We start from the raw sequence: 24167 nt of genomic DNA on the forward strand, positions 1-24167 counted from the left end.
ACACAAATTCACAGCTCTGCTGGTGGGGACGTTCCCGTGCCACGGCAGCGAGAGATGGACCACGCTTCTCCATGCACCTCTGGGAGAAGCTGCCTCCTGGGCGGTTGGACCTCACCTCTTGACCGTGGATGGAGGCACCGGGGCACGTGCTGCCCATCGGCATCGCTGCAGGCGCTGACCCCGGCACGGGCGCACGGCGGGGGATGCCCGGCCACCGCGACGCCTCGCCTGCCGCGGCACAGCTCTCCCGTCCAGCCAAAGCGCTGGAAACGCGCTGGGGTGACGTTCCCAAAAGCTGCTGAAGCGACTTCGAAGAAGTCCCACCAGCATCTTAACGCCTTCCACCCCAGCCCCAGAATCGAGCCTTCGACTGGGTTGTGCCCTCCTTTGCTATCCCAGTCTGAGAAATAAACTCCCAGGAACAAATTACTCACATAGCACAATTTGGAAAGTTCCAGCTATTCTGTTCTGTTGGAAATCGCCCATTTCGGCAGCTCTCGCTCCCTATTATCGAGTTTCCGTAAGAGATTCATGTCACGGCTCTTGCTAACGAAGGCAAACGCCCAGGCCAGCTCCTTCGCTCAACACGAGCCTGCCAGGACGTCCGTCCCTTCCAAGCACGCAGATGTCACCGCCGTCGGGTGCAGAAGTTTGCACGCAGAGGCGGCCTGCTCGGTGTCACCGAACGAGCAGAAAGCCACGCGGTGGCACCGACGCCGTCACCGTGTCCCCAGAGCCTGCAGTGAGGTGACAGCGCGTTTAACAAGGAGGAGACGGTCACAGGGGAGCGGGGCGAAAGCGGGGAGCCCCAACGCCCTGCCTGGGCGAGGAGCCCGGCTCCAGCCAGCAGGAAACGGGGGAGGCTTTACGGGAAGTATCCCGGCTTTTGCGGGGAAGTCGGGAGGATAGCTCAGACGCACGGTTTGAGCACGAAACGACGGCGAACGCTCATGCAAAACGTCTGCACGTTAGCAGAGGAAAAGGCAGCAACGCCAGAGCCAGGGGGGCAACCCAAGCGTCATCTTCCTACCGTGCAATGTCACGTATAACAGCAACTCCACGGACCACAGATGGGTCAAACAAAGCGTTTTACTTTCAATTGCACTAGGGGAAAAAAGGATAATTGCAGCGGGCAGACAATAACAGCGCGCAGCTTCAGGGCCAGGGTCGTGGTGCGGGGAGAGCAGTCGCGCAGCTCTTCCACTAACCCAGCACCCAGCCCGAAACGCCGCATCCTGCGCAGACAAGGGGGAGGCGAACAAAACAATAATTATGGCTAAACATGGATTTGGCTGGAAATCAGGAAAGCCTCAATAGTAAATTGGAACAGCGATAAGAGTGGAACAAAGGGGTTTTTTTTTTTCAATAGCTGACACAATTAGACAACGGCGCTTGCAAGAACATTGCCAAGACAATCACATGGCAAATAATTAAGTGTGCCACATACGTTATTTTATATCTTGTTCACAAAAAGTCCTCTAGATATTCTACATGATTTATCATTATTCAACTTCTTAGCAAAGCTGCAGGGCAAAGATTCTGCCAAAAGTTTAATTACATATGTGCAACCTACTGCATTTTTCATATCCTCTGCAGCCAGCACTGGAGGAAGATAAATGGCTTTGAGTATGGATTAAGCTGCTGGCAAGTTATAAAAACCAACTGACTTCTTATCAGCCTGTGAAATGGTTTTTTATTTTTGATTATTTCTTAATGAAAACTGTTTGCATTAGCTATGAGCTCAGCTTTACCGCATTTGCAAGCAGTACCCAGACAGATGAATAAGCCGTTCGCCCTCCGCTCTCGAGCAGCTCTCCACGGTGCTGCTTCAGCTCCTGAAGTCAAATCCAAAGCTGCGGAGGCAACAGATTTCTCTTGCTTTTCACATCTGCTTGAGAGACCTCCTCCTCCCCTCCAATTAGGCCTGGGCTTAGCCATGCCTCTCTCCCGCTAACGCTCTCAAATGCTTGCTCGAAGCTCAACGGACTCGAACAGGCTGCTGAACCGGGACTGCTGCTGTTCAAGTCCCCCCGTCCACGAAGCCTCTCCCGGTGGACGCGGCACTGGGAGCCCATGTACCACCTCCTCGCGGTGGGGCCGAGAGGAAGCGCCGGGCTGCCAAGGGCAGCGGGGCCTCGCCGGGGGCTCCGGGGGGTCCCCCGCCTCCGATCACACCCGTGAGCGGTGAATCAGCTCCCCCAGGATCGCGATTTATGAGAGTCATCAGTTCCCACCTCGGAAGCGTGGGAGAAAGGGAGAAGAGGCAGAGGCAGGCGCTGCTCAACCACAGGCTTATTGCACCCTACGGTTAACCGTCACCTACAGAAGATTCATGCAAGTTATTTGGTGCTGAGGTTTGCAAGAACAGGGCAAAGGAAGCAAAGCGCCAGAGGAAACAGTCTTGCTTTGGAAACCGCCAACCAGCCACATCTCTCTCCTCCATTTCTATGCAACCCGTTGCAATCGCATCTGAGCCGCAGCAGCCTTTAAACCCAGGCAGCCACAGAACATCTCGAAGGCGCAGGAGAGCAGCAGCCAGCGAGCGTGGCCAGCCCCAGCCCCGGCTGCAGCCGTGTGAGATGCCCGCACCGAAACGCGGCCGGGAACGGCGCAACGCGGACAACAGCTTATTAAAAGGGAGGTAAAGCAAGGAATGAAATTGCTGCCCCGGGGAAAATCCTGGAGACGGACGTAACCGGTGCAGCCGGGCTGCGGGGGAAGCGTCCGTGCTGGAGGCACCCGCGGGACCCAGCGCCGGGACGCGGCACGGCCCCAGCAGGGACACCCGCACCCGGGGGAGACGGCGAGGCGGCAGCAGAGCGAGGGGCTGCTGCCAGCTGTAATTGACACCCATCATTCATGCTCGACAACCGTTCGGCTCCTCTGAGCCCGACACTGCACACGATCGCCAGCGCTTGCTGGTTTCCCTGAGCTGGAAATCTGTATTATGCATTAGAGCTCTTCTGTTAAAAACCCGAGTTACAACTGAGCCTGGTCTGACCCCTTGTGCGGGGGTGGAGGGGGAGGAGGGAGGGAAGAGAGAACAATTTGCTAGGAAAACAAATATGTATATATGTAAATGATAAGGCAACGGGTTGACATCCCTTCCAGAGGTGCAGAAAATAATTGCATGCTAAATTCTCCGCCCTAATAGCTGGGATAAATCAAAATTACTTGGAAAAAGTCTCAGATTCCCAAAGGCCCAATAGCCAATCCAAGCCGCTCGCAGAAACGCTCGCCTCTGCTGCAAGTGTGAAGCTATTAAAATCCTTCACTCCGCAAACTCCAAGCCCTCCCCTTCCAGCCTCCATAAACCCTGGATGCTCCATTAACTTTTAACAGTTGTAACAAACGCTCCGTGGCAGTTGTGCTCAATTCCCGCGGCATATGGGCTCCATCAAAGTTTTATCTCCACCGCGGAGCAGGTTGCACCCCGGGCGCTGCCGACCCGAGGCAGCAACATCGCTTCCTTCTGCCCGAGGTCCTCGCGGTGGCCCCAGGCCCCGCGGAGGCTCCCGTGTCCCCGCGCAGCATCCGCGGCCGCGAGGGCAGCGCGCAGGGGAGGAGGGACCCCGGGGGAGCTGCAAGCAGAACCGCGCAGGGAGAAGCGCTCCATCACGGAAAGTCTCCAAAAGCAAGGAAAAAGCAGCCACCGGGACTGAGAGCAAAGCTGCTGACAGCGAGCGCCTTGGAGCCACCCACCTGCGGTCAAAACAAGGGTGTTTGGGGGGTTTTTGGGTTTTTTGCTTGTTTGCATATCATTTATTTGGTGCTAGCAACAGCAAGAAGGAGGCGTGGGGATCAGACCCCCAGACCAGGAAGGGAACAGCCAACACTGCTGGCGGCGGACACCAGAGGCCACCACAGGTGACAACTCCATCAGTCCTGGCTGCCACGACGGGGACGGGAGCGGGACACCCACGTCGCCCTCCCGCACACCGCGGGGACGGCACCCCGGCCGGCACGATCTCACCCCTCCAGCCCCTCATATGCAAAAAAACTCATTTCCAGCATCTCTGGCAGATAAAAGAGGTCCCTGCATCTGCTCAGGCTTTCAGCGAGGAAGATAAAGAGCGAGTGTCATGACTCACTGTCTATTAGGTGCCTCCATCTATCCAAGCGTGCGCAGGAGCTCCCATAAAGGGTTGTTTAATCCGGCGTGACTGACTGCGACCTGCTCTCCGGCACGCGGTCACTGCCGGTGCTCGTCTGAAGCTCGGCGCCGGGAGGGCGTCGCAGCCCTGCTCCGGCGAGCCGGACCCACGCCGGGTCCTGCATCTGCCACGTCTCCAAAGGGAGCTTCGGTATTAAGCTAAACGGGCACCTGAAACCCCAATCCCCGTTCCTACCAGCGATAAAATGCACAGATGACAACCCAGCCTGAAAACAGACCTTGCAGGTGCAGGGCGAAAAGGGGACGGAGGAGGAGCGGGGCTCCCAGGGCAGCTGCTCCTTGCAGCCCTCCAGCAATCGCCCCACAGAAGTCTCAACCGTGCTGCACCTCCCGTCTCCGGTCCTGGCCCTCCCTGCACTTTGCAGACGCCACCTCCATCCCCATCCTTGACCTCAGCGCAAGGACCTTCTCCTCCACCACCACCACCACCACCACCGAGCCTCACGCGCAACCACTGCTGCAGCACGGCCACTCACCCAGCGAGGAAGAAGAAAAAAACCCTTCTTCTTTCTTCTAAGGAAGAAAAAACACCCACAGAGGTTCTCCAAATTCAGCCCGGCCACGCCGGGCACAGCAACCCTCCAGAAATCCCGCTGGCCGCAGGCGGCAGACTGGGATCGTCACCTTATTTCTGCAGAGCTGCACCGAGCCGCTCTCACAACCCGCCCGGGTAACGCCAACGCCGCGGTGGCCTCCGTCGCGGGGAGGTAGAAGGAAGGTGGCCGTGGAGCCGGGGTGGATGCACACTGCCTTTTTGGCCTGATAAGGCCAAAGCGTCGACCTCCCCTCAGGGCAACACAGACTACTCAATGCCAAAAACCTCCCTGCTCAACAACTACAGTGTTTAAAGACTAATTTCTTGGGCGAGAGCAACAGCACGACATTCAACGTAATTACATGCACAAGGTCCTTTTAAGAAAGCTAACTCGTGCTAACTTCCAAGAGCTCTTTAAAGAGCTCCCAGTAGATAAAGCAAACTGCTGAATTACTTTATGCTGAAGTTTTACACGTTCAGGCTAATTTAATCACTTCATTTCGGAGGGCTGAGTTATGCCTGGGTCTCTGATCCCTGGCAGGGAGCAGCCTCTCGTCTCGGCGCCATCAGATGCAACGGATTTCCCGAAGCACGGAGAAAACCTCATTACCTGCTTAAAAGGAAAAACAGGCTTTTATCAGGGAACGCTATGGGACCGGCAGCCTCTCCAGCACCCGCCTCGGGCGATAACCGCGCAGCCACAGAGGGAGCCTGGAAGACTCCTGGGCTTGGAGCGACCTCCCCAGCCCAAGACCCCGAGGTGGCCTCGCGGCCGGCCACGCACAAGCCAAGGGGCTGGCGGGGAGGGGGGTTTATTGCCACTTGCTTTTGATGAAGACATCCCTTCACAACGCGTCCAAGAGGCCAAACTGGAGACCGCTCCAGCATCCGGAACGCAGAGAGGATTTGGCCGTCTCTTAGCCCGGTTGCCTCAAGCTGCAGAGCTACGTACTGCTCGCGGGCAGCCCGGGGCTTTTGCGGGGTTTTGCTCTGCAAATCTCTCCCCAGGGGAAGAGGCCTCGTCCGTGCAGAGCCCGGGGGAACCGTCCCTGCAAAGCTGAACCCGCTTCCAAGCTAAGCATCCTTAAACCCAACACCCCACTCGTGCTTCGGAATAAAATTATTCCTTGCGGGACATCGCGGGGGCAGCTCTGCCTCTCCGTTCCCATCATTTCCCCGTTGCCCACCACCACCTCCGCACGGCACCGGTGACGGTGCACGCACGGAGAGGCATTGATCCCTGCGGATCCATCACCGTCAGGACCAGGCAGACCTAACGCACGCGGAGAAATGAAAGCACACTTGAGAAAAGAGGCTATTCTCCTACTCCGGAAAATAAAATGAATAAATACACCGTTTCTGAGGAAAATAAATAAAGTGCTCCTTTGTTCTCAGCAGCTCAGCCCCAGGACTTATAAAATCAATCCTGGCCCCGCTGCAGGGACAGGCGCGTTGCGTTTTTGCCTGCTATTCCAGCAAAATCAGAACTGCCAGGCTGCTCCCAGCAGCACAATCCATCACCCTTGCGCTCTCCCATATCGCGAAGACAGGTAAATTGGGGAATGTGATATCATGACGGTATCGCGCACAAGCAAGACACCTCCTGGATCCTCACAAATGAATTGCAGCAGAATAACACCTTTCTTTTCCTCTCTCTCTCTCCAAGCGAGGCAGATTTCGAGCGGATCGCTGGACCGAAGGGATGCAGCCCACGGCCCCCGCGGAGCAGCAGCATCCCGCGGGGCCCGGGACACGACCCAGGGCCTGTGCCAGGGCGAGAAGAGCGAGAGACCTTCCCACCTTAAAGAAGTGATCCCTTTCCTCCCCTCCCTCCTCACAAACAGCGGAGGTGCCGAAGCCTGCGACGGGGCGGACGGGCCCCACCACAGCACATCGCCGGCCGAGCCGGGCCGTCCCTCGCGCGTGCACCAAGCCCACGGACGCGGGAGGACAAATGCAAAGGGGAAACGCTTGGAAAAGCCCAGGGAAAGCACAGAAGCTTCTCAATCAACACAACCAAACGCCTGCTATCTCCCTTTTAAAGCAGCATGCAAGAGAAATGCTCCCAGGCAGAAAGAGCACAACAAGTATTTTGCTAATTATTTTTCCGTCCGAGCGTTGCTCGTGGGTGCCGTGACCCCCGGCCGAGGAGCGCGGTGCAGCCCGGGGAGAGGAGCCACCCACCGGCAGCAGCAGAAATAAATAAATAAGCACCGTTTTAATTGCACATAATCACGAATTCAGTGTTATTTCGCAATGCCTTTAAGGCAGCGTGCACCATCTGCTGCCACAGATACGTCTCGGGGCTTTGAAGAAAATCAGCCTCAGCTTTACTTCATCTCTGCACATGTCCTTAAGGCTGGAGCTATCACCCAGCAGCACGTGCCTCCCTGCCTAACACCCGCTCGGCTCGCGCCGCGGCGGGGAGGGCGAAACGGGCCCCGGGCGAGGGGACTCCTGCCTGGCACGGAGACGCGCAGATGGCAGTGAATATGCTCGAGCTTTGACAGTTCCAGATGACGCGGTTCAGAAAGAGACGCAGGCTTATTTTAAGCTTGCAGTGAAGCACAAAAAGAACTCACCAAGCCTGTAAAAAGAAAAAAAAAAAAAAAGGGAAAAAAAGCAGCCCTCTTTTTTTCTGGGACCACTACAGGGGTGGAGATGCCCAGGGAAGCAGGTTTCTGTTACTGCCAACGCGGCTGCCGGGCGGCACACTTAAGAGCTGGGCCATGGGGGAGGCACATCCCGAACCGCCCTCGCCTCCGAGGATGCTGCAGCAGCAGGGCCAGCCTGGCGCGGGAGCAGACAGGGGTCCCCCCTGCAACCGGCCAGCTGGAAAACGATTTTTTTGTTTTTGCCCAATTCCTTTTCCGCCAGATCAGCTCTCCAGCCTGATGAACGCACAAGTCGATGCAGACCGCGTACTGGTGCCGGGCATCCAGCCCCAGCCCGAAAAGCTGCACTGGAATGGCATTCCCGGTCCCGGCACCAGGAAGGGAGACACATGGAGAGATCGCGTCACTGCCACGCGGTTACAGGGAAGCCTGGCTGCAAAGCGAGCGCTGGAGCACCCCGAGGCGCGAAAGCAAAGCCGGCGGTGCGGGCCGGGGTGTTAAGCACAGGCAATTCCCCGGGCGAGGCAGCGGCACGGTGCAGCCAGCACAGCGCGAACGAGCGGCCGCATCGAAGCACTGCTAAATGCAAACAGATCACTTGGCTTCTGGGCCAGGCGCTGGGTCTGCTCCAGGCTCAGCCATTCTCCTCCCTCCAGGCCCTGTTAGAAAGGAAAAAGGCAACTGGCCATCTCCGCTCGCACGCTGCAGCTGTTTTGCATGCAAAGCAAGGGGAAGCGATTTGCGGCGCAACCCACGCGGGGGGAGCCGGGAGATGCCATGAAAGCCCTGCTTCTTCCCAGGTCCTGCTCCACATCGGAACAGTCTATTTGTGTGACGAGCAGCGAGGACGCTAAAGAAAAACAACCGAGAGCGTAACAATAACCCACCCAGCCAGCCTGAATACCCCATATCGGGACGAAATAAAGCCCTCATTTAGAACAGACCCCTGAGAAAGACGTAACGTGACAGACAGGATGTCTGAACACAGGGCGCAGCTTGAGACCAAAAGTCATTTCAGTCCAGCGGGGCCCGTCTGAAAAGCAGAAAGGAACTCCCGAATGGGGGGTTATTTATCCGGCAGCTCTCCCGGCCGCTCTTCCAGGCACACGTGCAGGATTTTGGCTCCCCACTGCCCGCGCCCACCCCCGGCCGGACGAGGATCTCCCTCTCGGCAGCGGCCCCGGCCATCGCGGCGTAACGTTGGAGCAAACGGGGAGCGGTGCCGGAGGAAGCAGGGCAGCTGCTCCAAACTATTCTCCCTTGCAAAGAACGGGGCGATGGGAAGAGGCAGGACGTGCTCTCGGGGCTGCCTCCGGGGGAAGAGCGCCAGCGGGAGTCCATCCTCTCCGGACGGCAGAAAACCCAGATGAAACGGAGCCGCTGCAAACGCCCGAGCGCTGCCGGGGCCTGGCAGGCAGCACCCCGCAGCCGCGCCGCTGCCCGCGCAGGGCTTCGCGCTTTGAATACCTAAAAATCCCCTGCAGATGCACGGCAGGTCCTGCACCGGGTCCTGCTCCCCTCCTTGCTCTGCTGAACTGCTGCCGGGGCCCAGCGCAGCCCTCCGGCAACGGGTGCTGCAGCCCCCGGGACGGGGGTTAGGAAGCGGCTGCTCTCCCCCAGCGCCGGGCCTCCGAGCGGACCCCGGCTCCGGCCGGCACGCAGCACCGACCCGTCCCGCCGCACGAGTCACCAGAGACTCATCCCATCACGCCGCATCCCGCGTGCACCGCCACCGCGTTTCCCTGCCTTCCGCAAACGCAAGCTGGAAATTTTGGAGGGGTGACGCCCTCCAGGCAGAACGAGCAACGCCGAGGGAGTTAAAGGCCAGACGTGGAGCTTTCCCGTACCGGGAACTGGGCAGCACCTCCCTCCCGCCGTTTGCGATCCCGCGTAGCAGCGTCGCCCTCGAAGCCAGCCGCCTTTCCGCAGGCCCGGCGGGACGCGCGTGCACGAAAAATAACACGGAAAACACTGACGGTGCTGCAGCCGCCCTGCCGGCACTGCAGACGGGCGTGCACGGGGCTACGGCTGCTCCGCACCAGCTCCGCGTCTGCCCAACGTGACTAACGCCAGAAACATCCCCGAAACGTTATTCAAGTACTTCAGTCCTTCAAATGACAAATACTTGGTATGCCTCCAACGTTTTCGTCCAAGAAGCTAAAAAAGCAGCCGGTAAGCGCCAATCCACCCGCACAGTCCCCCCGGGGGCTCCCGAAAGCTCACGCTCCGGCCCCAGGAGGGAGCCGCTCGGTCCCGCGGCGTCGTCCCTGCGGCGCGGGAAGGGCTGCGGCACCGTCCCCTCCCGTCCTCCACGGAGCCGAGCTGCTCTGCCTGCCAAAAGCTTGGAAAGAGCTTAAAGAGGTTTGAAAATACCATCACATTTGCTCCTGCTCCGTTAAACAGTAATGCCTATTAGGAGCAAAAGATTTTGACGTTTGCAAGAGCATTTTAATAATTAAACCCCTTTCTACCATACTTACTTAGATGTTAATGATTGCATGCAATACACAAGGATTTTGTATCAACGACATGAAAATATATGTTGAGAGGTTAAAAAGTTAAATTAAGCTTCACTGTAGACTACACAAGCTGTTTATTCCAGGACTGCAGGCTGAAATAAAAAAAATAAAAAATAAGAAGAACAGCTGGGGCCAAGCGTTTGTTCTGCATACACCAGACTTTATGGCTGTGTTAATAAAAGAATCTATTAAAAAAATCCTAGACGCACATTTCAGATTCTGCTATCTGTGCAAAAAGCCTGCGATCGTCCCCTTGCCCCGGTTCCCATGTACCTCTGCAGCGGCTCTCCGAGCGCGTTCCCAGCTCACAGCAAACAGGGAAAGCAGCGTTAGCCTCGCAGCATGCTGCGTGACCGCCCGGGGCTCACCGCCGCGCCGCTGGCCTCCCCAGCACCCGTGCTTTCCCACCCGGGACACCGACCCTGTTCCCGGAGCGTGCGGGAAGCCGGGACGCGGTCCCGTGGCCGGGGTCCCCCTGCCCAGCATCCTCCGTCCCGGCAGCCCGGGGGAAGCACGGTTACACTCCCCTTAACGCTGCCATCTTAGCAAAGGGACCTTTTTTTCTTATTTTCTTTCGCCGTTTCAGAGCCGTAACCCGTGGCCCCATCCCACTGATTTAAAGAGCAATTACAGCGCAAACGCGGCTTTTATCGGAGCGATCGATACTCGTCTCTGGGAAGGCTTCCTAGGGGGAGGAAATAAAACATTGATTTTTTTTTTCTTAGTAAAAAGGCATATTCCACCATCCTGTGCCATATACCACGTGGAGGAGGATAAGAGAGGCCTGGACATAAACAGCTGTCTCAGGACACAGTAAATCAAAACACAAATGTGCTGAAATTGAAATCAGATCGGAAAGAAGCCAACACCACGAAGCACCGGAGAACTCCCAGGATTAGGAAATCAAGTGATTGCTTTTAAGAGGAAAAAGAAAGTTTCCTGACCCTCCGCACGGCGAGGAAGATGAGCCCCCCAGGGCCTTCCTCATCTGCTGGATGCCCAGCACCTGGCCGTGATTTTTGGACGAGCCGAGCAGGGTGTCGTTGGACAACCCACCGCCTCCAGCGATGCCGGAGACCGCGCCGAGAGCTCCGGGGCTGCACCCAGCGCACGGCGGAGCTGAAACGAGACCAAAGTCTCCGCTGAGCCGTCTTTAAGGGGCACCTTTAGGGGACTCGGCTCCACAGAGGCATTTGGGCACCGGACACAAGCTGTGCCCGCTCACACGGCCATGCCACGTGTCCCCGCATCTCGCGGAGGGTCAGGAAACGTTTGCACAGACTTGCAAAGACCCAAAGCCCTGCACAAGTCTGCGTGTGTTCACGCAATAAAAGCGTTTCACTGCGTTCCCCCGTGCTCCGCTTTGCGCCCAGGGAATACGTCTAGTTTCGAGGGGGAGGTTTGGGCTTGCCCCAAGCTGACGTTGGGCACGAGCAGAGCCAGGAAGCCCTCAGCACCCGCCGGTCGCCCGACACCAGGCACACGCCAACAACTAAAAATCCCAAAGCAGCACCGACTTTTACAGGCGTTGAGCCCTTCCCTGGCCACACCGCGAATGGACGAGCCGGTCCCCGGGAAGGGTGGTGGGAAACGCGCAGCAGCGTCCCATCTCAAAAACCCAGCGTGGGCAAACTGCTCTGCACGGATTTTTGCCAAACCTGGTATTCTGAGGACAGCAAAACTTCCCCCCTTGAAAGAGCCCGTGGCAAAGCTGGAGGAGCAGGAGGTGACAAACCGAGGCAGGATGGAGGATGGGCGACTTCAACGGGTTCCCTCAATTCAGTTTTTTGATTGCTTGAAATCCTGGCCCATCACTTACAAACCCCATTTCATGCACCTTTACAACTTGAAGCTGCAGTAAATCATCCGTGATACAGTTGTGCAATGTTTTATACACTCCATTATTCTTAAAATGCTTTAGTTTTAACACAGGGAACAACACGTTTTTCAGTGTGGTTTATTCCCTTTCCTCCCAAGCAGCGATGATGGCCTCCACATACTTCACGACACTTGCCCTGCTATTTCTCCTCAACTAATGCTCCAGCATCCAGTGATTGCCAGAGCTCCTGATTTCCAGTTCAGTCCTTCAAAGAATCCTTAGGGTGAGTGAAAATTGCTCACATCTCCACTCAACTGAAGAACCATAGCTAGAAAATAAATGAATTATTGTGTTTACTGAATGGAGCCAAAACCAATCCACTCCAGAGGCAGAAATCCTGATTGTTAGCTCAGTTCAGCTTGATAAACCTTGAAATTTAAGGCTTTCTGTAAAGCAGCTACAGCGGAGTGGTTTTGCTCCCAAGCTTCTCCCGCGCTGAGCCCCCTTCCAGCCTGCTCGCGGGCTCAGACACGATCCCAGCCCTCCGGACAGCTTTCGACACGCAGGACAACCACTCCGGGAACACGAGTATTTTGAAGCAACGCACGTCTCTGGAGATCTTCCTCTAGGGACGTTTTAATGTCCTATTACCTTGCTAAGGCGGGAGACTTATTGCTAGAGTAATAAAGCCTTAGGGGAGTAAATAGCAATTATAACACAAGTGACTCCTCCTGCGGTGCGCCCCAGCCCTCCTCCCCGTTGCACACTCGCACACACACGTGTGCACGCTCATCTGACCGGTCCACGCCAGGACATGTCACCGTCCGGGCTCTCTCCGCACGCGAGAAAAACGGAGCCCGGCGGCACGGGCAGGAAAACCCTCCTGGAGCTCTGCCCTCGCACGACAACCCGCCGGGGCTCGCGGGACTCTCCCGGGACGGCGGCACCGTGCCCGTCGCAGCCGCCCCCGAACGGGAGCGCGGGAGGCGGCGGATCAGCGTGACTCCACCGGCTCCACATGGGAAATGAGGCTTTCACTAACTTATTTTATACAGATGCAGAATTAAAATCAAGTGAAAAGACCTAACAGATTGTCAGGTGTCGCCAGGAAATTAAAGCGCCTTGATAATATTGCACAGAATTAACAAGAATCAATTTGGGAAATGACTCCTCTGATTAAGGGGCATAAGCACCATAGAAAACATCACTGTAGCTTCCACGCTTGCTAATAGACCTGATTTCAAGGCATAGGTCTTAACCAGCATGTCACTCAACAGACTTTAATTAGCTGCATAGATTAACAAATCATGGTTAAATAAAGCGAGGAGGGAGCGGAGCAGGGAGCGCTGGCAGCGAGGTGCTGCCGGTGTCCCGGGCTGGGCTGGAGCCCGCTGCGGCTCTGCAGGCCGTGCACGCGGGCGCTAAACCCAGAACAAACAGCGCAGAGGGAAAGATGCTTCCTTGTGCTGTTAAACCTGGCTTAGCCAGGATAACGGGCTCGGAGAAGCCCTTTGCAGACGAAAGCGTTTGCAGCTCTCGCGTAGCGCCCGCCCCCTCCCCGGGCACCGCGCGGGATGCGGGGGCATCGCCGCCCAACGCAGGCCCCGGGGCAATTCCTGCAGAGCACAAATGCATCCTTCGGCGAGGCTACCAGCACCCGTTCACACCGATCCTGAGCAAGGTTAGTGCGTGTTGTCCTCCCTGCACCATCATCTGCCTGCACCACCCCTCCGGGAAAGCTCGGGCCGCGTTAGACGGCCTCCCTGGACCTCCACGGTCCCGGCTCGAAAGGGAGATGGATGAAACAGTGCCGTAGCTTGCTTCCACCTCCAACAGCTGAACAGACCTAGACTGCGGCTGGGCTAAGCCCTTCAGGACACGTTTCACTGCGGAGAACCCCGGAGGCAGCCAGGGAACGAGGATGCGCTAACGAGAAGCCGGGAAAGGCAACGCTCGCAGGCAAGGGCACAAGCTGCCTCTGCGCTGCTGAAAGCTGCTCCTGGCATCTGGAGAGGGCCGGTCCTCTCCTCCCCGCGCGGCTCTGGGCAGCTCACACCGCCGCGGGCAACAGCAGCCGTCCGCGCTTGCCCTCACCCGCAGCATCACAGCACCGCTCAGCCGAGACCGAAGCAAAGGACGAAGCCACCAGACGCACCCCAGGCCTATCCTGAGGAGCCGGTCCTCAGGTGCCCAGCACCTCTGACCGCCTTCCAGCTCCAGCTGCATCGCCCCCTCTTCGAAGGGCAGCTGAACTCTTTAAAGACCCGTCACCATCCCAAAAATACATTAAAAAAAACAATGAATGTGGAAGTACGTTGCCAGCGCTGCTGCAATCTGGTTTTACTCCTCCTCTCTATTAGTAATAACACGAGCTTCGCTGCGTGTGAAAACAGGCGCTCGGCTCCTGAGGCAAGGTGGAAGTGAGCAGCGGCAGACAGACGGAGCACGCAGCCCGGGATCCCCTCCCGGCACGGCTCCGAGACGGGAAACAACGGTCCTGACGCCGCGCAGCTCGCATCCGTGAGAACCGCCTCCCGGCAGGTCGCAGGGTGGCATTTACTTAAGGATCAGACGGAGTGTAGCTGGAAATCCTAATAACTTAACCCCAGAGCGAGGCCCCTGAACGCAGCGATTCATGTGCTGCAGATTTAGGTAAGTGTAGAAGTGCAGAATTCGGTCCACTGCAAATATCTCCGAGACATTTTTAAGCGCAGTCTGGAAAGTGGAACAAAAGAAGATGTTTAGGTGAAGTGACAGTCTGACCAAGAACAAATGAGAATGAACTGCCATATTTCATTTAGACTTGAACAAAATCAAAGTTTCTAATCCAAGGAGGGAGGTTCTGACCAGAATAATCGGGGTACAAACCTCCATGTGAAGTAATTTAATCAGTTTGTGCTTATGTGCACAAAGCTTATGTGCTTTGATTTTTTTTTTTTAAACACTCTGTGCATACAAATTCATATTTAATTCTGATTATAAAAACCAACTGCAGAAGCCAGTCCGAAAGCCATGGTCAATAACCATTTGAAATGCTCCAGAAAGGGGCATTAGAATGCTTTTAAATCAATACAGCCATTGCCAGAGGCGCTCATTATCAAGGCTGGCTATTAAAACCCAAAATGAACCGATGCCTTTCAAAAGCAGCAGTTTTCCCGGCTCGGGAGAAGGCAAAGTGTGGCGTGAACGAGTCAACGCTATTACAAACGCAGTGGAACCGTCCAAACCTAGCAACGATCCATTTTGCATAAGGAGCTTCATGTTACGTAAGTTGTAATGACTTAATGGACCTTTCGGATGCACATGCAAGGCTCCAGCTGAATATTACCACCATGAATCACAACGGTTTCGTGGCTGGAGAGGCTGCATAGATCATCCTTGCCTGTGCAGCCTCATCTTCTGCTCGTGAAAGCAAGGAACACGGAGAAATTTTACAGGGCGAGCTTTAGCAAACTGCTCGTGTTCTCATTACGGGAACAGACAGTTTTTACGGAGGAGTCTTCCTGCTTTCCTCACGCACCGTGAGAAACGGCAAAACAAAGTAGCCCAGAGATAGGGCAGAACAAGCCTAGACTTGGAACCAACGCTTCACCAGACAGGAGGGTGATGGGAGAGGGGCTGTTCCACGGTTGGGACCCATTTCACTCCGTTTCCGCAAAGGTATTGCGGTCCTCCACTGACCCCACTTGCTGGAACACGTTCCATGAGAGCCATAAGGAGCTTTGAAACACTAGTTTTCCGAACTTTTCACTGTATCCCAACTCCTAACGAGGAGCCTTCCCAGCTCCATCAGCTCAAACCTTGGCTGCACAGAGGAGACCAATTCCAAAGGCAAACGAAAATTTCACTGGCTTCTGCTGAAGCTAATGGAAGCACCGAGCAAACAATCTCGTATTTCAGAAATAGCAGGGCAAAGCGTGGCTTTTATGCCTACAAGGACACAACCAGATGAGAGGCAAACAATATGCATACGGCTGCCTGAAGCGTAAATACGAATCCCACAATTCAACCTGTGCACTTTCTCCCTATTGTCTCCGAGGGGTTTTGCCTCTTCTTTTATCTCACTAGCTCCTTCCCTTCCTTTCATCAGTTTATTTCATCATTACGGAACATTAACTGCGCACTGATGAAAGAGACCCTGCGTGAACATGGTCTGCTCCCTTTCTTGTGTGCTCCACAGCAGCAACCTTGATGCACAATAATTTTCTTTGAAAGGGGGAAAAAAACGCAGAGAGGGCTGAAATGACAGGCTCAGAAAGGAGGGAGAAAATTAGAGTAGAAGACTGCGTATATAATGCAGCTGAAGTGAACCAAGCACGGTCTCAAGGACACCACGGCAGGAGGGACCCTCGCTGGTGGGTCGGTGCCGGCTGCCAGCAGCCCACTGGCAGTGGGAGGTCCCTTCGGCAGCCCGGCCTAGGGCTCCGTCGCCCGAAACACCGGGTCCTCCTCGGCCGAAGAGGTCTGCGCAGCGTTTCAGCTGCTCCATGGAACAGCCCAAGTTTAAGAAAGGAAATACAAATTAAACGTAGTGGGATTTGTCTATGACACCCCCAAGCCTCACGGTTCATTTAACTAGCAAGTTTAATGAAGTTTCATTTCTTAAGTACGCTATTTCAAACACTAGTATTTTTTCTAATTACTATTCCCACGTGGATTTACTCACTGAGCATCTACACAGGAATGCCGTAGTGCTATTTCCTAAGTCATGCTCCACCAAAAATCAACTGAGTCACTAAAATGAATCCTGATTCCCCTTAACATTAGTAACTCAACAGTGTTTACAGCACAAGGCTGGAAGCGCATGACATCCCTCCGGCACAGATGTCCACGCTTCTGGACGGATGAGCGGGCACAGATGCTGCTGTTTAGCCTGGTACTTAAGCACACATTTATTTGTGTTTGTGGTCAGGAAATTAGTTAAGCACCCTAAAACATTAGGGCCATAGCGAGACACCAGAAGTTAATCTGCCGCAGCAGCTAGCTTAGCCCATAGCCAACTTGCCCTAATTCCCCGTGGCCGGAGCGCGGCAGCCGCCGCCGCGCTGGAGCCGAGGCAGCGAGATGGTCCCGGCTGAGCACTGAGATGTGACATTTTACTGTGAGCACTTTGCAGGCACTCTGCTGTAAAACCCTCCGCCACGAGGCACCTAGAAAGCATTTCCTTAGACATAGAAGGTGTTTCACCTGCACTATCGCAGCAGGGATATTACAGCAAGAGCGAAGGAGGCTGGTGGGGAACATCGCTGCCCTCCCACTCTGTTCTGTAATCTGATTTGGAGCAGCATGAATCATTCTGCACCAGGACACCGTAAGGAATCAACATCCCTCCCTGCTAAATACACAGTTTCTAGAAGCATGAGTCACGGCTCAGATTTCAAGGTGCAATGTGGTATGTAAATCCTTTCTGAGAACTACCCAAGAACACCGCCACACGCAGCTATCGTTTAAGGGGTCAAACCTGGACTTCCAGCTCTGCAGACATCCAGAGCAGCTGCAGCCTACACTGAGCTTACTGAAACTATTTTCCCTCGTTTTGATGTCTGCAAGTGCCCGTGGGCGACGTGCATGAGCCCTCAGCCTGCGGGGCGAGGTTTGGGGACGGGGCACTCTGCAGCTCTCTGCTGAAGGGGGTTTGAGCCCCTCCGGGGTCCCCGACTGCAGCGTGGGAAAGGGCTTCACCTGGCTGCACCGGGAAACGAACCAAACCTCTTCGTCTGCACCATCATCTGTGCCAGGGGAGGCAGAGAAATGCAATTACATCTGTCTCCTACCCAGAGATACTAAAGACAAGGCTGGGTTCTCTTTACTTCCTAGCAATTAAAGCCTAGTGATTATCCCACTCTTTAAATACTGTGTCTAGACACACACTTTTCACTGCAGTTCATACCAAATCCTCCTATACTCTATCTCATGCAGATACGCGGACGCTCTTTCACGCATCCACGAGGAAGTCAGCTGTTAGAGACCACCATAAAGCCTCCTTTAGATTCACTTTGACGTCTGTAATCACCCCACTCTCCGCTACAGAGGCCTCCGTAGCCGGGGGTACCGCTCCAGAGAGGGATCGGACAGGAACGGGCAGGATACAGAGCATCACAGCAACCTATTGGAGAGGAACCGGAGGACAAGAGATGGAGACAGAGCCCCAGCCACACGTTTCCGAGCACATTCGGAGAGATAAGGCACTCGGACCCAGTCTGGATAGTACTGCCCTTTTCCCACTCTTTACAGACAACTTGCAAATGACTGAAAACCAATGGATTCAAAGTGTTGGGGAAGACCAGAGCCACCCCCAAAGATGCTGACGGCTGGGAGAAAGAATAAGATTTTTTCCTCCCAACAGAGTGGATGAGGGATAGATCTAATCGTTGCATTTCCTCCATCTCCCTTTTTACAGGTCTAAATAAACCTTGCTTGCTTAGTGCCGGTCACCCCGGGCAGCTACAAGGATCCCACCAACCAAGCACAACCACACAGTTGCTCGTGCTCCCGGCCTCTCACAGCAACCAGGTTAAGCACACGTCTGAACTTCTAACAGCAGAGACCTCAGACATGTAGGACACCCAAGGTCTGCATTTTCACACCTCCTCCAGCCATTTCAACACCAGTTCCCCTACTCCTCCCTTCACTATCATCCCCAGACGGTAACAGCAATTGCAAAACAACGCAGGCACTTGCTTTGGGATTTTTGTTTGTTTGTTTTCACAGCTTTAAGTATTTTAAGATGTGTAAATATGAAGTAAGGGTCAATGATTCAACCATGATTAAGTCTGAAGTGTCCCAGTAAGATGTACCCTTTAGATTCAGAAAATACCCATCACGTTCCCGAGCGCTCCCAAGAGCATGGCCAAGAAGAACGCAGAGCTGGAGAGCGCTGCCTTCTCGGAGGGCATGAGGCATCTTGTGAAAATACCCCGTTCATCTCAGTAAGCACAAGAATGAAATAACAAAAGGCAATAAAAGAATTAACGTATTGTAGATCCTTAATACAATTTCCCCAGAGAGAGAAAACCAACAGAGCCTAATGGAAATTTTCTAGTCTCAAAACCACTTGCACTGTTTTTGTTTGCAACCAAGAGAGAAGATGAAAACATAAAATCCCAGCAGCTTAACTGACTGGAAAATGCAGGGTTGTTTACTTTTTTCTTGAAGAATAAAATTAAACTGCACCTAAAATGTAACGTTTTGACCTTAAGAAATATCAAAAACCTTTCAACAGCCTTACGGACTGCAGGGCTAGAAGCAGCGTTCAAGTCTGCACTTCTCCTGGGAGCTTAAAAACATCAAAAACCCAAAACCCATTGGAGCCAAGCACAAGACTTCCTTCCATCCCTTTGGAAAAATCCAAGCTGACATTTCAAATCCTGGAGAACCCTGTGGATTTGAAACACTTTATGAAAAATGCAATTATGTAATGGAGTAAAATAACACAGCCTGATTTAAGAGGCTAATGCTATTCTTTGCAAGAAGAAGGGTCATTTCTTCATCTCAATCTGCTCCCAGTTATATTCAAGAAATTAAACTGTCATTTCACTTTCTCTCCAACTAAGAAAAAGCAGGAGAGCAGTAAGATTCATCTACTAAATCACACTGTCTTTTGTCTACCGAAAAGCTGTTAACGAGACAAAGAAAAAATTTGTGTTAGGTGAATTCTGCCTGGTAACAAGAACAGGACCCAGGCCTGAGAGGGACATAGCCCCCATGGCGGGGTGAGGCTGGCTGGGGGCTGCAAGGCCATCACCATGCCTGGAACCAGGAAACCTCACCAGGTTCCACCACCTTGAATAAGAAGGGTTTTTTTTTTTTTTTTTTTAAAGAAAAAACGCATCTAAAGAAGAAATATCTGCCAACAAGACATTTTATTCCACACTTTGGCAGCTGAAATTCTATTAATCTCCAACATAAGGAGTGACAAAACAATTAGGGAGGGCGACTGAGGGTCAGCATAACGGGACACCTTCAACGTGACACAACTTGGCAAGTGCAGGCTTAGTGCTCACTGCACCCACGCTGAAAATAAACTTATCTCAGGTTAAATCAATGATTTCATTTCCCTGGTGAATGAGATATCTAATTATCAATAATTCATAGGCGCAGACAGACATGCAAGTGGTTTTGAGAACTGAAGTAGAAACAGAAGTCGTGATTCTTGCAGTAAGAGCCAGCCTGCGCAGAGACAGATCCGGAGAGGGGAGAGAAGGTGCACTTGGCATGCACGTGTCAAAACTGATCTAATTTCAATCACATACGTTACAGTCTAGGTGCCACTTTAACAGGGGCATTTTCCCCGTACGCTCTGCGGTTGGTATATGACAGGATGCTTGCCTGGATGGAGCCCAGCTCTACCTATCCGGATGGACAGCTCGCTCTCATAGTCCAGGTGATGGGTGGGTTCATGCTCTTGTTTTTCTTTCATCACTTGTGGGTCACAGCTCAAGGCAAAAGCTGCGTGGGGAGGTCCGCTGAAACCCTGCAATGCAAGAGAGAAATTTAGGTCTTTCGCACATCTCCCCACCAGCGTTCTCCTGGCCCCGTCTTCAGAGGCAGTTTTGGCTTGTGTGTGGGTGAAAGCTCATGGCCCATCACATCAGCTTCTCACTGCTTCACAGACACGTCTTTTGGGTCCCCCCTGCTCTCTATGGATAGTTTAGTTCCTTGCATTTAAATGTGTATTTCCAGCAGAAACATCAACAATAACGTGGTTACCAGGAGCTGTGGGCCAGGTGGGGCACGCGCATGCGGCTAGAGAAAGCCAGTACCAAAAAACTGCTGTGCATTTACAGCAAGAAACAATTCCACAAATACAACAGCCTCCAAAATCAACCTGGAAGAGACCAACAGAGCAAGGGAGGACGTTTGCTATTGTCAGCGCTGCTGAGCCACCACCAAAGGGTCGAGCTGCTGGGTTATCGCAACCATTTCAGTATCTTCCCCAGCACACGAGGAATCCAGGTGGGAAGTGCTCAGATATATCATCAAGCCCAAATAAGCAGCACATACAAGAACGTTTTTATTGTGCTCCAAGAGGGAGATAAGCTTTCACCCGCCTGGAAGTTCAGGCTCAGGTCCTGTTGACCTCAGTAGATATTTATTTTGCACTTGGGTACCATTTGTTCGACGTGGGTCAAGTTTGCAAGGGAAATAGTTCGTTCAGAATTGAGCCTGTTTCCTCGAGAATCAAATAAGGAACTCTGCTCAGAAGCACACAGTGTTATTTCAGCGGAACATCTCCAAGGGCCTGGTCAAGCTTCATATACCAGCATGCCATTTGTAGCCTCAAAAAAACAGAGGAGGAGGGCCAAAACCAACAACATCCAACTATGTGTAAAGTCTGCAGAGAACCCAAGCAGACTCCCCCGTGGCGATAAGGACCGCGCCGCTCCCAGGAGGAATTCCTGCCAATCTGGACAAGGTTCATGAAAACCAGCTGCAACTCAAGGATGCGCCAAAGTCTTTATCTGGATCAGCCAAAAAAACCTGGCAGACGCCGCTTCTGCCTTCCCCACAGTCTGGGGACACGTGGCAGGAAAGAGCCGAGTTTCTGGACACCCCCCGGGCTCCTCAGCCCCGCTCGGTGACAGCTACAAAACCGATAGGAAACAGCCAACGGGCAGCTGGGAGAGGGGAACGTCCCACGGTGGGGACCGACAACCTCGAACATGCCAGCTCTCCCCATCGCACGGGAAACGGGGCCCAAATGTGGGGCACGGCAGAGAAAGGCAAGGGGCCGGGTGCTGCCGCTCGGGAAGGGCACCGTCGGCGTGGGGAAGGACGGGGGGTCCGGTTTCACCCGGACCCACGGACGGGGAGCACGTGTGTGGCAGCGTGCCCGATGGCAGCAGGACAAGCCAACATACGCTGAGCGGCCAGAGACGGTAATGAGAGCCTCCACGAGTAAGGTCACGTTAAACAAAAATAAAGGTTAAAGATGAATAACTAAATCATCTATTCTCCTGTCATTTGCATAATATAGTCTGACCGGTGCTATTAATGCTAATCACATATTTGCTATCCGCTTTCTATTGCAGTTTAATCAGGGTGCTTTCACCTCCATTAACCCAGCAATTGCAGGCTGCACCGCTGCGGTGCTCACGTCGAGCTGCTCCGGGAGAAGGCAGGACCCACGCCGCCTCTCCGAGCCTTTCCACGGGGCACCACGCAGCTCCTCCCCGACAAGTGGCAGCTGGAAGAACAGGCAGAGATATAAATGTGTTCCAGGGAAAAATCCTGTCACAGGGAAAAAGATAGGAATTTCAGCATGACCCCCCCAATTCAGATAATGCAGGAAAAGACCAGAAGTGGAAACTCCTGGGCCCACCTTGCAGTTTGTGCTTATGCGTTGTGGTCCTCCTCTACACACACGAAGGCACCTAAAAGAAACCAACGTCCAGAGGAGAGCCCAGCACTGCCAAGGCTAAGCACATCTTCACCCCCAGAGAGGGAGCAGCATTGCTTGCAAGGACAACGCTAACCCGAGGAGAACTACGGATGAGAATTTCCAGCCATATCAGTAAAGCTTCACCTCTGTAAGTGCACACAGATAATTTATACGTATGGTATAGGATGGTTCAGCCCTTCTCCAGCATGCAACGGCCTCCCCATTTGCCACCGCTCTTGCCTTGCCCAGGACCGCAGCGAACGCTGCGCGTGGCACGGCAGAATGCTCCTTCCGCATGGCTAGTGCCATCGCTTCATCAAACAAGTGACGTAAGCTGTGACAGCACCTTTGTGCCCTTCAGCATCACCTGATCTGTAGCCTCCAGAGACAACCGCCTCTCGGCTGTGCGGTGTCAGCACAGAGAGCACAAAAGCACGGGCAGAACCCGCGGGACTCTGCAAACCGCAGGGACCCAACCAAGGGGAAGACAGAAATCGCTTGTGCAAGCAAAAGCGGGCTGGTGACGTTCAGCAGATCACCTGTGCTGTCTTTACACAGCTACAGATGCAAACAGCCACCTGTTTCTGAGGTCAGGACCAGCTGCCTCAAAGCTCGCCGTAACGATGAAACACCTCCCGTAGCTACCTTCTGCGCTACCGCTCTCAGCGCATCAAATGCTTCTCAGTGCCCTACCCATGAGTCTGCTTACACGTAAATTGAGGCAAACAAAGATATTTCAGATGCTTGTTGTAAGGTCAGGTCACCTCTCTGTTGGCAGGCACAAATATGCAACTCCATCAATTTGAAAAAGTATGAGTGACCTTCAGTAAAGCACACGATTTATTCCAACTGTGATCGCTCTGAGTCATCTCGGTCTGGTCCCTGCATGGGTCCCTTAATTGGAATGTGTCCGTGGGTTAAAAAGCATTAGAAAGAAGAGGAAAGTCAACGCACATTAATTAGTTCATGCCACTAATTAGCGCTAACTGAAATAACCACAGGGGCTGATTATTTCAGAAAGCCTGCTGCAGCGAGGGACTTTGGCAGGAAAACCTGTAAGAGCTTGGAGGGAAACTATTCTAGGACACGGGAGTCCCCACCAAGCTTGTTTCTGTTTGCAGAGCTACCATGGAAAGGACATTAGATTTTCATGGTTTCTCGTATAAAGCAGATGAGGAAAACGTTATCTGTGTGGACAGCAGAGAACAGTCCTGCCTCCCCCAGCAACCCAGCACCCACGCTCAACGGGCAGATCTTGCTTTTGTCACCCAAAAGCTGCACCAACCTACAGCTAGTCCGGATGGAAACAAGCGCTTCCCCTGCTAGCATCCCGGATGGTCCAGGAAGCACCAGGGCATGGATTTATCTTCTGCCGAGACACCAGGGGAGCTAGGAGTGGAAACCCCTCGGGGAGGCCTGGGGTCCCTCGCCGGGGCTCTGCGGAGGGGGGACCTTGGCAGGACCCTTCAGCAGATGCCTCCCCAGCCACGTGGTCCCCGCGGCTCTGACTCGCCTCATCACCACATCAGCACGCTCCAGAATTGCTCGACCTTTTTAACAGCCCTGGCCACCTGCCCCCGTGCTCCCCCCAAACCGGCTCTACTGAGCTGCAGAATATTAAATGCCCAATAAATCAAGCCGGTCATCGATTTTCACCTTTAAACAAGGCACACGACCAAGGAGACATCGGAGACCCGGCGAGGGAGGAGGCAGCGGGGGAATACGCTTGTGCCTTGTGAAAGGTGAACTCAGTTTTGGGTGTCAAAACACTAAAAAGCCGTGTCACCGCGAGCGACAGCGAGGCCCTGGGGAGCGCGCGGGTGCTCGCGTAGAGCCGTGTAAGCCATCACTGCTGCTCGGAAAGGCGGCCTCGCGCAGCCTGGGGACGTCGCCTGTCGAAGGAGGGAGGTTCTGCCTCCCAGGCAAGGGAAATATTGAAATAAAAAGGCATCCTGCAGCAGGAGCGGGGCCGGGCGAGAGGATCCAGGCAGCAGAGCACGGTGCATCCCAGGCAGGAGCTGGAGCCGGCCCCTTCCCAGGGGAACCAGCGTGGGCAAGGAAGAAACACGTGTTTTGCACCACTCTGGCCAGACCAGACTTGCAGCTTTTCTTTTGTCTCTCTTA

At 54.1% G+C, this 24167-nt stretch overlaps 1 protein-coding gene across 3 annotated transcripts in view; it reads right to left on the bottom strand.

Moving 5' to 3' along the window:
* SLC39A11 (solute carrier family 39 member 11) overlaps positions 1–24167 on the bottom strand; it is a 101670-nt gene that overhangs the window by 42426 nt on the left and 35077 nt on the right. For 2 of the 3 annotated variants that reach the window (XM_064522805.1, XM_026112469.2), the window contains exon 5: positions 19991–20135. In XM_064522805.1, the coding sequence (XP_064378875.1) occupies positions 19991–20135 (145 nt within the window). The remainder of the gene's footprint in view (positions 1–19990; positions 20136–24167) is intronic. The other variant, XM_064522806.1, reaches the window with a different exon arrangement.

This window comes from Dromaius novaehollandiae, chromosome 18 (assembly GCF_036370855.1).
Source record: "Dromaius novaehollandiae isolate bDroNov1 chromosome 18, bDroNov1.hap1, whole genome shotgun sequence".
Lineage (NCBI taxonomy): Eukaryota > Metazoa > Chordata > Aves > Casuariiformes > Dromaiidae > Dromaius > Dromaius novaehollandiae.